Source organism: Lipotes vexillifer, unplaced genomic scaffold (assembly GCF_000442215.2).
Source record: "Lipotes vexillifer unplaced genomic scaffold, Lipotes_vexillifer_v1.1 scaffold743, whole genome shotgun sequence".
Classification (NCBI taxonomy): Eukaryota; Metazoa; Chordata; class Mammalia; order Artiodactyla; family Lipotidae; genus Lipotes; species Lipotes vexillifer.
The window spans coordinates 121677-137465 of record NW_006779070.1 but is presented as its reverse complement, the minus strand read 5'-3'; the positions used below and the strand labels follow the sequence as shown (position 1 = coordinate 137465).

The 15789-nt window shown below is 40.9% G+C and overlaps 1 protein-coding gene across 1 annotated transcript in view; it reads right to left on the bottom strand.

The window, feature by feature from the left end:
* LOC103070820 (nucleus accumbens-associated protein 1-like) overlaps positions 1-713 on the bottom strand; it is a 3125-nt gene extending 2412 nt beyond the window's left edge. Inside the window, 1 exon segment of the mRNA XM_082930939.1 lies at positions 1-713. Coding sequence (XP_082787065.1) covers positions 1-713 — 713 coding nt within the window.
* Positions 714-15789: the final 15076 nt, after the last annotated feature.

The following is a 15789-nucleotide window of genomic DNA, read 5'->3' as shown; positions in this document are numbered from 1 at the left end:
CCCCCACTCCCAGCCACTCTGGCGCGCTGTGCCGCCGCCACCGCCTGGGCCTGCTCGGGCGGCCGGTTGGCGGCCAGGTCCGGCGCGGAGAACTTGGCCATCTTGCGGCTGACGTTGCTACTGCAGCCACCGCCGGCCTCCTTCTGACTGCTGTCCCACAGCCGCTTGGCCAGGGGCCTGCACTGCACAGAGTCCGACTCCTGCTGCTCCGTCTTGACGCGAGACACGAGGGGCAGTGGGGTGCCGCAGGCCGGCCATCTCGACGTCTGCGCCACAGCGCTCTGGGGCTCGGACGAGAGGCCCTCCTCGGCGTGCAGGCCCTGGGAGTCACAGCAGGGAGAGCTCACCTTGAGGAAGAACTCTGTGCCCTGCTCCATGATATCCTGGATCTGCAGGAAGCCTGCTGTGTACATGAGCAGGAACTGGTCGCCCATGTTCATGCTCAGCCGGCCCTTGTAGTGGAAGCTGAGGCTCTGCTGGAAGGACTGGGGCTGCACAGCCGCCGGCAGCTCCACCGCCTCACTCCGGCTGCTGTAGGACAGGCCCCGGAAGTAGGAGCTGCTGGCGGCCAGCACGGCCCGGTGGGCCTTGAAGGCAGGGCCCTTGACCACCACCGAGACATCACAGTATGGGCCCTGCAGCCGCTGCTCCTTGAGGCACTCCAGAATGCTGTGGCCGAAGTTCGGGATCTGCATCTGCAGGGTCTGGGCCATGGCGGCGGCGGCTAAGCCGTGGCCGCTCTCCGGGGGCGCCCGGCCAGCTCCACAGCGGCGGCTGGGGCCGGCCCTGGGCCCGGGGCGCGCCCCCCTGCGCCGGAGCTACGGCCCCCGCGGCCTCCTTTGTGGCAGCCGCGGCGGCCATTCATTGTGGGCCAGCTGAATTTATATATTTATTAAAAATGAACATTTCCTCTGTCTTTCCAAATTAATGGATATAGAGTTGTACCTAGTATTTTTCATAATTTTTGTAAACCTCTCTCTAGCGTTATAGTCCAGTTTTAGCGCCTGATATATTTTACCTTCCCTCCCACAATCTGTTCAAGCTTGCTAGACTGTGCTGTTATACACTTTACATTTATGTGTGTGTGTGTGTGTGTGTGTGTGTGTATGCACATACCCCACACAGAATTGTTTTTGTTTGTTCTTTGGGTTTTTTTTTTTGTTACTGTCGGTATTAAAACATAGATTTTCTTTTAAGAAGATTTAAATAAGAAAAAAAATCAACGTATTTTTCCAAAGTTACCATTTCTGGAGCTCTTCATCCTTTTGTGTAGCTCCATTTATCCATTTGGTATTCGCCTGCTTGAAGAACCTGTTTTGATAGTTCTTATAGTGCAGTCTTGCTGGTGATGAACTCTTTTAGCTTGTCCATGTCTGAAAAAGCCTCTTTCACATTTGTTTTTGAAATATAATTTGTCTGGGTATAGAATTCTAAGTTGACAGTTTTTTCTTTTCCCCTTTCAATACAGGCATACTTTGGAGATATTGTGGGTTCGGTTCCAGGCCACCACTAGAAACTGAATATCACAGTAAGTGAGTGACAAATATTTTGGTTTCCCAATGCATACAAAAGTTATGTTTATATTATACTGTATTCTATTGTGTACAATAGCATTATGTCTAAAAAACCCCAGTGTACATACCTTAATTTTAAAATCCTTTATTGCTAAAAAATGCTAATCATCTGAGCCTTCAGTGATTTATAATCTTTTTGCAGGTGGAGGGTCTTGCTTCGATGCTGATGGCTGCTGACTGATCAGGGTGGTGGTTGCTGAAGGTTGGAATGGCTGTGACAGTTTCTAAAAATAAGACAACAATGAAGTTTTGCTGCACTGATTGACTTTACCTTTCACGAATGATTTTTCTGCAGCGTGCAATGCTGTTTGATAGCATTTTTACCCACAGTGGAATTTCTTTCAGAATTGGAGCAATCCTGCTCCTGCTTTATCAAATAATTTTATGTAATATTCTAAATCCTTTGTTGTCATTTCATTAATCTTCACAGCATCTTCACTTGGAGTAGATTCCATCTCAAGAAACCACTTTCTTTGCTCATCCATAAGCAGCAACTGCTGATCTGTGGAAGTTTTATCATGAGATTACAGCAATGTCGTCACATCTTCAGGCTCCACTTCTAATTCTGGTTCTCTTCCTACTTCCACCACATCTGCAGTTACTTCCTCCACTGAAGTCTTGAACCCCTCATTCATTCAGGTTGGAATCAGCTTCTTCCAAACTCCTGTTAATGTTGATATTTTGACCTCTTCCTCTGAATCATGAATGTTCTTAATGGCATCTAGAATGATGAAGCTTTTCCAGGTTTTCAATTTACTTTGCCCAGATCCATCTGAGGAATCACGGTGTCTATGGCAGCTATAACCTTATGAAATGTATTTCTTTTTTGTTTGTTTTTGTTTTTGTTTTTTTGGCCGTACCCCATGGCATCCGGGATCTTAGTTCCCCCACCAGGGATCGAAGCGGTGTACCCTGCAGTGGAAGCGTGGAGTCTTAACTACTGGACCGCCAGGGAAGTCCCGAAATGTATTTCTTAAATAATAAGACTTGAAAGTCATAATTACTCCTTGATTCATGGGCTGCAGAATGGATATTGTGTTAAATGGATGTTGTGTTAGCAGGCATGAAAACAACATTAATCTTGTCCATCTCCATCAGAGCTTTTGGGTGACCAGTTGCATTGTCAATGAGCAGTAACATTTTGAAAGAAATCTTTTTTTCCTGAACAGTAGGTCTCAACAGTGGGCTTAAAATATTCAGTAAACCGTGCTGTAAATAGGTGAGCTGTCATCCAGGCTTTGTTGTTCCACTTATAGAGCACAGGCAGAGTAGATTTAGCATAATTCTTAAGGCCCTGAGGATTTTCAGAATGGTGAATAAGTATTGGCTTCAATTTCAGGTCACCAACTGCATTATTCCCTAACAAGAGAGTCAGCCTGTGTTTTGAAGTTTCAAAGCCAGGCATTGACATCTCTCTAGTTATGAAAGTCCTAGATGGCATCTTCTTCCAATATAAGGCTGTTTCATCTACATTGAAAATCTGTTGTTTCATGTAGACACCTTTATTAATTAACTTAGCTAGATCCTCTGGATAACTTGCTGTAGCTTCCACATCAGCACTTGCTGCTCCACCTTGTAATTTTATATTATGGAGACGGCTTCTTTCCTTAAACCTCATGAACCAACCTCTACTGGCTTCAAACTTTTCTTCTGTAGCTTCCTCACTTCTCTCAGCCTTCATAGAATTGAAGAGAGTTAGGGCCTTGCTCTGGATTAGGCTTTGACTTAAGGGAATGTTGTGGCTGGTTTGAATCTTCTATCCAGACCACTAAAACTTTCTCCATATCAGCAATAAGGCTGTTTTGCTTTCTTGTCATTCATGTTTTCAGTGGCGGAGCACTTTTAATTTCCTTTAAGAACTTTTCCTTTGTATTTATAACTTGTTTAACTGTTTGGCGCAAGAGGCCTTGCTTTCAGCCGATCTCAGCTTTAGACATGCCTTCCTCACTAAGCTTAATCATTTGTAGCTTTTGATTTAAAGTGAGAGATGTTTGACTCTTCCTTTCACTTGAACACTTAGAGGCCATCGTAGGGTTATAAATTGACCTCATTTCAATATTGTTATGTCTTGGGGAACAGGGAAGCCTGAGTGGGGAGAGAGAGAGAGGTTAGGGGACATTTAGAGCCCACACACTTATCGGTTAAGTTTGCCATTTTATATAGGCACAATTTGTGGCACCCCAAAACAATGACAATAGTAACATCAAAGATCACCAATTACAGATCATGATAACAAATATAATAATAATTTAAAAGTTTGAAGTATTGCGAGAATTACCAAAATTTGACACAGAGTCATATGAAGTGAGCAACTGTTGGAAAAATGGTGCCAATAGACTTGCTTGACACAGGGTTGCCAGAAACCTTCTGTTTGTTAAAAAAAAAAAAAAATAGCAATATCTGTAAAGGGCAATAAAGTGAAGTGCAATAAAATGAAGTATGCCTATATATATATATATATATTTTTTTTTTGCAGTACACGGGCCTCTCACTGTTGTGGCCTCTCCCGTTGCAGAGCACAGGCTCCAGACGCGCAGGCTCAGTGGCCATGGCTCACGGGCCCAGCCGCTCCACGGCATGTGGGATCTTCCCGGACTGGGGCACGAACCTGTGTCCCCTCCATCGGCAGGCGGACTCTCAACCACTGCGCCACCAGGGAAGCCCTGCCTATATTTTTAAAATGTCCTCTTGCATTTTTTCCTATAAGAAATCTGCTGTCATATATGAAAGAAGGACTCTTTCATAAGGGACTACTATGAACAACTGCATGCCAACAAATTAGATAACTTAGATGATGGGACAAGTTTTTAGAAAGATGCAGACTACTGAAACTGACTCAAGAGGAAATAGAAAATCTGAATAGACATAACAAAGAAATTGAATTGGTACTCAAAAACTACCCAAAAAAGAAAACCCAGACCCAGCCGGCTTCACTGATAAATTCTACCAAATATTTAATAAAGAATACTAATTTTTCTCAAACTCTTCCAAAGAATAGAAGAGTAGGAAACACTTCACAACTCATTCTATGAGGCCAGTATTACTCTCATCACAAGAACCAGAAAAACATATAATAAGAAAATCAAGCCACAGAGCAATATATCTTATAAATATAGACACAAAAATCCTTAATAAAATAGGAAACAAAACAACCAGAGGTATATAAATGGATTATATAACATGGCCTAGAAGGATTTATCTTAGCAATATAAGACTGGATTAGCATCCTAAAATCAATTAATATACCACACCCTGTCAACAGAATAAAAGATAAATAAAAACATCAGAATCATCTCAATAGACACAAAAAAAGCATTTAAATAAATTCAGCACACTTCATGATAAAACAGTTAAGGTAATAATGAAAAGGAACTTTCTCAAACTGATAAATGTCACCTATAAAACACTCAAAAAAGGATTTGCCTATTCTGGACATCTAAGCAGATGCATATTTGTCCTTTTGTGTCTGGCTTCTCCCATTTATCATGTTTTCAAGATTCATCCATGTTGTAGCATGTGACAGCATTTCAATCCTTTTTGTGGCCAAATGATATTCCATTGTATTGATATACACTAGATCTTCATTACTTGCAGCTTTCTTATTTGTGAATTCCCCTACTCACTGAATTTTATTTGTAACCCCCAAATCAAAAGACTGGTGGTGCTTTTGGAGTCATTTGTGAACATGCACACATTATATTACATAATGTGTCAATTTTCTCTAGATGGTTTTGAGCCATTTGATTATAATGTGCCTTAACGTAGTTTTTTTTCATGTTTCTTTTGCTTTGGAGTTCATTGAGCTGCGTAGATCTGTGGGTTTACAGTTTTCATTAAATTTGGAAAAATTTTGGCCATTATTTAAAAAAATTTTTTTTTGTCCCTATATTTTTCTTCTTTGGAAACTCTAATTAGGCTGCTTGATATAGTCCCATAGCTCACTGATATGCTGCTTCTTTTTTAGATTATTTTTTCTCTGTGTGTTTCATTTTGGATAGTTTCTATTGCTATGTCTTCAAGTCCACTAATCTTTTTTTATGCAGTGTCTAATCAGCAATTAGTTCCAATATAATCTTCATCTTAGACATTGTAGTGTTTCTCTCTAGAAGTTTGATTTGGATCTCTATTTTTCTCATTTTTTGGTAAGCTTTATTGAGGTACAGTTGATAAAACTATAAGATATTTAAAATGTACTACATGATTATACACACACACATACACACACACACACACACACACACACACACACACACACATTGTGAAAGGATTCCCCCCATGGAGTTAGTTAACACATGATTTGGATCTTTTTTTTTAATATCTTCACTGCCTTTACTTAAAATTTTCAACATATGGAATAAAGTTATAGCAATTTTTAATATTCTTGTCTGCTAATTCTAATACCTTTTGATTTACTCTCTCCTTATTGGATGTATTTTCCTTCTTTGCTTGCCTTGTAATTTTGATTGAATGCTAGGCATTGGTGAAATTTACCATATTGCATGCTTGATATTTCATATTTCTATAAATATTCTTGAGTTTTATTCTGGGGCAGAGTTACTTGTTAACAGTTGCATCACTTCAGGACTTGCTTTTAAGATTTGTTAGGCAGGATTTGAGAACTATTATGTCTAGGGTTAATTCACCCCATTACTGAGGCAAGACGCTTTTTAATGCTCTCCTAGGTACCTCATGAATTAGGAAGTTTTTCAGTCTGGCCAGTGATAGCAGATACTGTTCCTGGTCTTATGTGAGTGTTGGGTAGTATTACTTATAATTCTGTGGGACAATTCTTTCCCCAGGCTTGGGTACTTTCTTCAAACCTGTATGCTGGTCAGTACTCTCATGAATACTGGAGGAAACTTTCTGCAGATCACTAGTTTTCTCTCAGTACAACTTAATCCTCTTCAGTACTGTGTAATGGACATTGTAGTGACCTTAGTTTCCCTGAACACTCAGCTTTACCTCCTCAACTCGGAGTTTGCCAAGCTCTGCCTGTCTGCCCCCCTACCACACTGCAGCCTGAAAATTTTCTCAAGGCAGCAAGCTGCAGCCATCATAGAGCTCACCCCACTCATCTCCTGCTTCTCAGGGATCTCTGTCCTTTATACCTGATGTCCATTGTCTTTGCTTGTGTATTGATTGGTTCAGGCAGAAAGGTAATTCTAATCTTTGTTACTCCCTCTAGACTGGAAGTGTAAATTAATCCATGGGATTTGATATATAGTGCAGTGACCATTCTTCATTTTAAATGGTCTGTATTTTTATGTTTGATTTTTTTTTCCCCTCTAACTTGAATTACTTAGATTCTATTTAGTTATTTCTAAATGACTTTTTTCTCCATGCTTCTATTGTGACCTCTAATTTTATAGCCTTGTGAACAGAAAATGTGGCCTGTGTGATAAAAACTTGTAGAGAGACAAACCAGTTCACTAGCTGGATGATCACAGGATTTTTCTAGGTTGCCTGGCAGTGAGCTAGCAGGACTGAACCCACAGCCCAGGCACAGCTCTCCAGGGGCTGCTGAGAGAATCTGAAACCACATCCATCATTCTTGGCTGACCCTCCTGCCTGTCAGTTTCATCCTGCTCAAAGTGATGCCTGCTTGATGTTTCTTTTCCCAACTCTCATAATGGTTCCATAGATGTTTGAAAAACACTTGTGAAGTATTCAAGTTTTCTAGAATTCACATCCTTTTTTTTTTTTCACAGTTGTCTTGCACACAATCTGACAGGAAATTTTTATAATGATATATCCTTACTGGATCTTTTCAAAGTATTCAACTTAGTTTTCTAGAAACAACTACTATTTTTCACATTCATATTTTATTGGTTTATATAATATTTAAATTAAGAACATATATTAATAAGGACTAGCATAGGACTTCCCTGGTGGTGCAGTGGTTAAGAATCCACCTGCCAATGCAGGGGACATGGGTTTGAGCCCTGGCCCAGGAAGATCCTACATGCCGAGGAGCAGCTAAGCCCGTGAGCAACAACTACTGAGCCTGAGCTCTAGAGCCCATGAGCCACAACTACTGAAGCCCGTGTGCCTAGAGCCCGTGCTCCACAACAAGAGAAGCTACTGCAATGAGGAGCCTGCCACTGCAACGAAGAATAGCCTGCGCTCACCGCAACCAGAGGAAGCCCACGCACAGCAACGAAGACCCAATGCAGACAAAAAAAAAAAAAAAAAAACTAGCATAAGCAGGATTAGAACAACTCAACAGATTGGAACAACTCAATGCTGGAGAGGGTGTGGAGAAAAGGGAACCCTCTTGCACCGTTGGTGGGAATGTAAATTGATACAGCCACTATGGAGAACAATATGGAGGTTCCTTAAAAAACTAAAAATAGAACTACTACATGATCCAGCAATCCCACTACTGGGCATATACCCAGAGAAAATCATAATTCAAAAAGACACATGCACCCCAATGTTCATTGCAGCACTGTTTACAATAGCCAGGTTATGGAAGCAACCTAAATGCCCATCGACAGATGAATGGATAAAGAAGAAGTGGTACATATATACAATGGAATATTACTCAGCCATAAAAAAGAACGAAATTGGGTCATTTGTTGAGAGTGGATGTATCTAGAGACTGTCATACAGAGTGAAGTAAGTCAGAAAGATAAAAATACCATATATTAACACATATATGTGGAATCTAGAAAAATGCTACAGATGAACCGGTTTGCAGGGCAGAAACTGAGGCACAGATGTAGAGAACAAACGTATGGACACCAAGGGGGGAAAGCGGCGGGGGTGTGGGGATGGTGATGTGATGAATTGGGTGATTGGGATTGACATGTATACACTGATGTGTATAAAATTGATGAGTAATAAGAACCTGCTGTATAAAAAAATAAATAAATAAAATTCAAAAATTCAAAAAAAAAAAAGAATACCAGACAGTGATGAAGTACCAGAGAGCAGGGAGGTAACACGGTCTGATAAAAAGAAAGAACAAGCATGGGTGGACATACAGGAGTAGCTTACTAGCCTCCAGCCTTCAGCATGTCAGGGACTTTGATGTTTATTACAGGAAGAAAAGAGGACATCAGTTGTGTAGGGTTAAAGTTAAACATGCTTCTAATATGGTAGGTAAGTCCTGTTAATTATGTTTTTCAAAACTTGTATGTTTTTTTTCTTCTTCTTGATCTTTAAATTCTAAAAGAGATGATTTTAATTTGTTATTTTCTCTGAGTATGTCTCCCAGTTTTTGTTTTATGTATCCTGAAGCTATGCCAGATAGAAAGAGAAACATGACATTTCTTTACACGTACTCTAACTTTTATCAATGTAACTATCCTTGATCCATTTTCATGCTATTAACTATGAGTTCTATCTTTTATATTACTATATCACATCTTTATTTTTATTAATATTTGCCTGCTCTATTAGTTAATTTTTAATACTTCTTGATTTTAGGAGTGACTCTCATATTAAGATATGTTTTGATTTATTTCTGTTATACTTCCTTGTGTGTGTGTAAGATTGATTACCTTTCCTTTGCTTTTTTTCTTCCTTCTAGTGCAGCATTTCATAACCCTGGGTGCATACTAGGATCACCTAGGAACCTTTCAGAAAAAAATTTAACATTTAAACTTTACCCCAGAATTTCCGGGGAGAAGAGTGGTATCAGCATTTTGTTTTGAAGCTTTTTGTAGCATGAAGTCAGGATTGACAACACTAGTGTTTCTGTTCCTGTAGTGCTTCTTCTTAAGTTCTCAACATTCACATTTAAAATTATAATTTTCTATCAGTGGATAGACTGAAACAGCTGTGGCAGTCGAGGTAAAATCAGAGAGGCAGAAGTAAGAGCATTAATGAATAAGGAACTTATCATAGGGATTCAAGTTGACACAATTGTGATTGCTGGTGGAACAATTTGATGTCTGCCTCTGGTATTGGCCTGAAGTCATTATAAGTTAGCCAGCCCAGCAGTCGGGAAGGAAAGCTGAACAAGAACAGGAGCAGGGACAAACTGGAAACTGCTGGGGGGAAAAATAATGGAGCCTGTATCTGTCTGTCGTTCTCTACCTTAGATGACTTGTATGACCTGAAGCCCGCAGGCTGGGTGCTGCCCCACACCAACAAGGTGAGCCAGGAGATCAGCAACAACATGCATGAGGTACCACAGTGCCCGGCACCCTCCACCAAGCTTCCACAGTGTGGAATATATGGCTGCTGCTTCCCTTATGACTTCCGGATCTCAAGCAAATTTCTCTTGTTGTGAACTGCATTGTAACTCTGAGACTGACTTCTTGGAGTTAGGCTAACCTTCACAGGTTGAGGGCTTAGTCCTCTGTGAGACTGCCCTCACTTCAGACACAAGCTGCAACTCCTGGATTCCCAGACCACCTGCACTTCTGAACAACTGGCTACAAATTTGGGGGTTCCCACTACCCCCTCAGGTTTGAGAAGTCACTAGAATGACTCACAGAACTCAAGAAAGAGCTATACTTATGGTCACAGTCTTATTATAGCAAAAGGATACAAATCAAAACCAGACAAAAAAGGAGAGACACATAGGTTGGGTCTTGGGAGAGTCTCAAATGGGAAGTTTCTGTGTCCTCTCCCCAGGCAGTCAGGAAGCATCACACTCCTGGCATATCAATGTGTATTACGAGCCAGGAGTCTTATCCGAGCTTCGAGTCCAGAGTTTTATTGGGATTCCATTATCCGAGCATGATTGCTTGAATTCTTGGCCATGTGATTGAAGTCAATCTCCAACCCCCAACCTTCACCCCCCACCCCATGGAGGTTGAATTGGTATTACTTGGTTCAGAGCCCTAACCCTCTAACCACATGGTTGATCTTTCCAGTATGGCCAGCCCCATCCGGGAACTATCTAGGGGCTCGACAGCCATGAATAACAAAGACACACCTATCACTTGGGAAATTCTGAGAATCTAGAGATTCCCTCCCAGAAACCAGGACCAAAGGCCAGTCAAATTCTTGACTATACAATGCAAAAGCTAAATGGAAACTAGACATGTACCGGAATTCTGGGGACCATAGTTCCAGCTTAGATGACACAGTGCAACACCACCACAACAGTATTATCTCTGACTCTCCTGCACCCCACCAAGAAAACACCTTTAATATACTGTCACTCTCCTTGATGCTTCTCTCACTACCAGCATACAGACCAACTCCCATGCTTTATCACAATCACTTGGATTTTAGTTTCGGATCGCCATTAATATTTCAAAATATTATCCCTTCCCTTTTTAAGGAGTTACTTCTTTTTCTTTTTTAATAAATTTCTATATTTTATTTATTTATTTTTGGCTGTGTTGGGTCTTCATTGCTGCACATGGGCTTTCTCTAATTGCAGTAAGAGGGGGCTATTCTTCATTGTGGTGCACTGGCTTCTCATTGTGGTGGCTTCTCTTGTTGTGCAGCATGGGCTCTAGGCACGCGGGCTTCAGTAGTTGCAGCACACGGGCTCAGTAGTTGTGGCTCGCGGGCTCTAGAGCACAGGCTCAGTAGTTGTGGCATGTGGGCTTAGTTGCTCCGTGGCATATGGGATCTTCCCAGACCAGGGCTCGAACCTGTGTCCCCTGCATTAGCAGCCGGATTCTCAACGAAAAGCAAAGGTTAAAGTCAAAGAAACAGATCGAATATGGAGTCTGACTTAGCTCTTCCCTGTTACAGAAACAACAGTTTAGATGTGGCCAATACAAGTGAAAATAATATATTAATTTTTTAGTCTATTTCTTTTTCCTTTAGAATGGAACGCAAAGGCTAGTTTAAGGTCAGTGCAAAATTAGATGCTAGGAAATGGAAGATGTCTTTCTGTTTAGGATATTTGGGATTAGTAATCAAAGTGTTATCTAATGTGAAGTACATACAGTACATATGTCTTATTGTTTTTATAGGAAACAAAATAGATACAATAAATGCCAAGAACAAGATAGTACTGAGGAATTTGTAGAGATTGCAGTTAAAGTGTTTCAGAAAGAGAGATCCCTTCCACAGCCCAAGAGTGGGCTTTTGTCCAGCAGTCAGAAATGAATTGTCCAGGGAGACACATGTGCTGACAAAGCAAGAGGCTTTATTGGAAAGGGGCGCCTGGGCAGAGAGCAGCAGGGTCAGGGAACCCAGGAGAGCTGCACTGCCACGTTGCTCACGGTCTCGGGTTTTATGGTAATGGGATTCATTTCCAGGTTGTCTCTGGCCAATCATTCCGCCTCAGGGTCCTTCCTGGTGGTGCGCACATGGCTCAATCAAGATGGATTCCAGGGCTTCCCTGGTGGCGCCGTGGTTGAGAGTCCGCCTGCCGATGCAGGGGATACGGGTTCGTGCCCCGGTCTGGGAGGATCCCACGTGCTGTGGAGCGGCTGGGCCCGTGAGCCATGGCCGTTGAGCCTGCTCGTCCGGAGCCTGTGCTCCACAATGGGAGCGGCCACAACAGTGAGAGGCCCACATACGGCAAAAAAAAAAAAAAAAAAAAAAAAAAAAAAAAGATGGATTCCAGTCAGAAGGATTCTGGGAGGATGGTAGGACATACGGACTGGTGTCTCCTCTCTCTTTTTGAACTTTCCTGAATTCTTCCGGTTGGTGGTAGCTTGTTAGTTCCTCATTCCTTACCAGGACCTCCTGTTGTAGGATAACTCATGCAAGTGGTTACTATTGTGCCTGGCCAGGGCAGGCGGTTTCAGTCAGTGGTTCTCCTAACAAAAGCAATGCTTAAATTTAGCAGTATCACTTTGATCATTTTTGTAAAAGAAAATCAAATGTGTGCAATTAGATGAAACAAATAGGTCATTAAAATTTTTAGTTGTGGCACAAGATGACTAAAATTCAAAGGTAAATGATAAGCTCTGAAGAGGGTCTGATTTCATGAACATACTTCTGATATATTAGTTTATTTGTTGTTAATGACAATTTTTAAAAATGGAAGGGCCATTTGATTTAAGCTAATGATACAATATTCCCAACAATTATATTTCCACATGAAGTTTTATTGTTGTTGCTATTGTTGTTGCAAGATTTCTCCCCTTTCAAAATTAAATACTGTGTTGTTATGGGTATTTAAAATTCAATGCAAGGGTTTGAAGATGGTACTTAATTTACCATGTAGAAATAAAATTACTGTTGTCAGCACTTATGTTTGAAAAAGCTTGTCAGGACAATTGAATTATTTTGAAAAATAGTGTTCATTCAAAGGAGAGGATTTCATTTGTTAAAATGCTTTTATGTTTTGTTCTCCCAGAATCTTTTGCCTGTATCCTTTTCTCAGCTTCACGCCTGTCTCCACCTCTTTCCCTTTAACTTCTTGACCTTTTTCCTATCAGCTTGTACTCTTTAAACAAACCCATTTTCTCTGTTACTATTTCTCTTCCACTCTCTACAAGATATCAAGAAAGGGCCTTTATTACCTACTTTCTCAACTTTCAGATTCTCTTGTTTCTCAAGTTTGCAGCAGACTTTTGTGCTCTAATGACCAAATACAATGACATCTTGCAGACCTCATCCCGAGATTGATACCAGTGACTTCACACCTTCATTCAAAATTTTCTTCCTTTATTTTCTGTGTCAGTGAAAAAAAATTAATCAGTAGTCATTCTAAGAAAGAAATAGTTTTATTTGAGCCAACCTGAGGATTACAACCCAGGATACAGTCTTTCAGAAAGCTCTGAGGACTGTTCCACCTGTTAGAGGTCAAAGCACAGTCATATAAGTTTTTGAGACAAACGGATATACATCGAAGGGCTATACGTCAAAGTAATATATTGACAGTTTACATAGTCCAAAAAGGTGAGTAGTGATCATTGTGATCCCTTATAGGATTAAGGAAGGAATGTTATCACCTAAGGAGTTACTGTAACAGGGAAGAACAAAATCTGACTCCATGTTGGATCTGTTTCTTTTACTTTGACCTTTGCTTTCCATTGCTTTTATTCTGTCTATATCTATAGGCATCCATAATGGCCTGCCTCAGGGAACCCTGCCCCTCTGCCTGAATGTTAAACTAAAGTGCCTTTGTTCAGCTCACAGAGAAACACCCTGACCCTGCTCACCTGTAAATAGCTGCAGAAAAGAAGAATTAACACATCCTCTCCCTGAGGCTGGCCAAAACCAGGAGTATTTTGCAAGACTTATGGCCTTTTTACTTTACTTCCTCATCTCCTCCCCATCTCTGCTCTATAAAAGAAACTAACATCCAGACCCTGATAAGATGGTACTCTAGGACACTAGTCCACCATCTTCTTGGATGCCCGACTTTCCGAATAAAGTTGCCATTCCTTGCCTCAACACCTCGTCTCCTGATTACTGGCCTGTCATGCCGTGAGCAGACCAAGCTTCGATTCAGTAACATTACCTTGCTGGCACTAATGAAACAGGAGGGAAGGGGGCAGGGCACAACCTTTGAAAGAATGACATAGTCTGAGGACATGACATAAACTGCTTAGAACCCAATGGGTCCAAGATGGCAGACAAGTCAACTTCCACTAGACCTGGAGCCTCAGTCCATGCTCATTGTAACACATCAGCAAGCTAAATGACACACCCACAGGTCCCATGACAGTTCTAAGGCAGACCATAAGGATAAAAAAGTGGGCGGTGGCTCAGTTCCTGGAATTCCCCATCCCTTCCCGAAATAGCTGGAGTACTCCTCCCACTCATTAGCCTATGAAATTACCCACCCTTATGAAAACTGACAACCCCATACCCTGGTGCCACTCTCGCCTTCTGAGATGGACTACACTCTGTCTGTGGAGTTTTTCTCTCTAAATAAATCTACTTCTCACCTATCACTGTCTCTCGCTGAATTCTTTCTGCGATGAGACATCAAGAACCTGAGCTTCATTAAGTCCTGAAACCAAGTGTATGATCTCACTTGGAAGACCATGGGGTTTTGGCCGGGTTCAAGTCCTGGCCTTATTGGTTCAAGTCCCAGTCTGAGGTGCATGGTTTCACTAGGAGAAAATTGCTTCTTTCTTTCTTTTTTTTTTTTTTTTTTTTTTTTTTTTTTTTTTTTTTTTTGGCTAGTAGACATTCCTGTGTCTTCTAAGGAGATCTGGTTAATGTATAATGCAGATGCATAATGCACACTAAAGGGGCAGGGGTAATGGCTCAAATGGCAGAGAAAATTTTACATTAATTTTTTTTTTTGGTCCTACCTTAAAATAATTTTATTCAGCATCTGTAATGCTGCATTTTCTTGAACCTCTTCCTATCATTTTGACCGACAGTTATCTGTCTTTCTAAATTCCTTTCTTTACCCACCACTTCTTCTGTAAGAGTTGGGGATTACATTAGGTTACAAAAAAACACAGGTTCAAAAATAGTGGCTTAACATAATAGGGGTTTTTCTTTCACCTATACCAAGTTTCTAGTTAGTATGGAAGTTCCCTTAAGTCACCATGCATGGAGAGACCAAGGTGGCTCCCATCTTTCTATTTCACCATCCTCACCAATAGTTCTATGCTCAAGATCACATCATGTTCCAAGAGAGAACCTGGGCCTTCACCACCACATCAAAATTCCAGGTAACCAGGAAGGGTAAAATAACACCTCCAACTTATATGAATTCCCTTAAGAAATCTTTTGGAAATTCCATAATATCATTTGCCAGAACTTAGTCACATGTCTATACCCAGCCACAAGGATGGCAAAGTGCTCTGTTAAAACCAAGAAACATGTAATTAATGAAGATGCTTCTAAAAATAGCTGCATATTTGCTAGATAACGATCAGTCTCTGCCACAATCTGTTTTCTCAAACACGGCCTACATGATCAGAAATGATCCATGCTTGTAAATGGTGAGCGGAGTGGACTTATTAAGTAATAATAACAATGATTTATTTACTATTTATTAAGCACCCACCATGGGCAAGGCATTGTGCTGCCTTTATGCATATTACCTCAAACTTTTGTAGTAATTCTTCAAATGAAGTCCTGCTATTACTATTTTAAGGAGGAAAATGAATCTCAGAGAGATTAGAGTCAACTTGTTTAAGGAGGTATGGGTAGAAATGAGCTGAGGTTGGGTTTGAATTCAGCTAGTATGGTTCCAAAGCCTATTCTCTTTTTCATTATACATGGCCCACACTGAATATTCATATTCATAGTCTTTTGTCCAATAATGTGGCATTGATATTGGACCATTCAAAATTATAGAATTGTTTGTTTGGCTGCAATGACAATTACTTCTTGATTTAAGCTTTTTATCAAGACAGAGATCACCAGGTAAACTGGT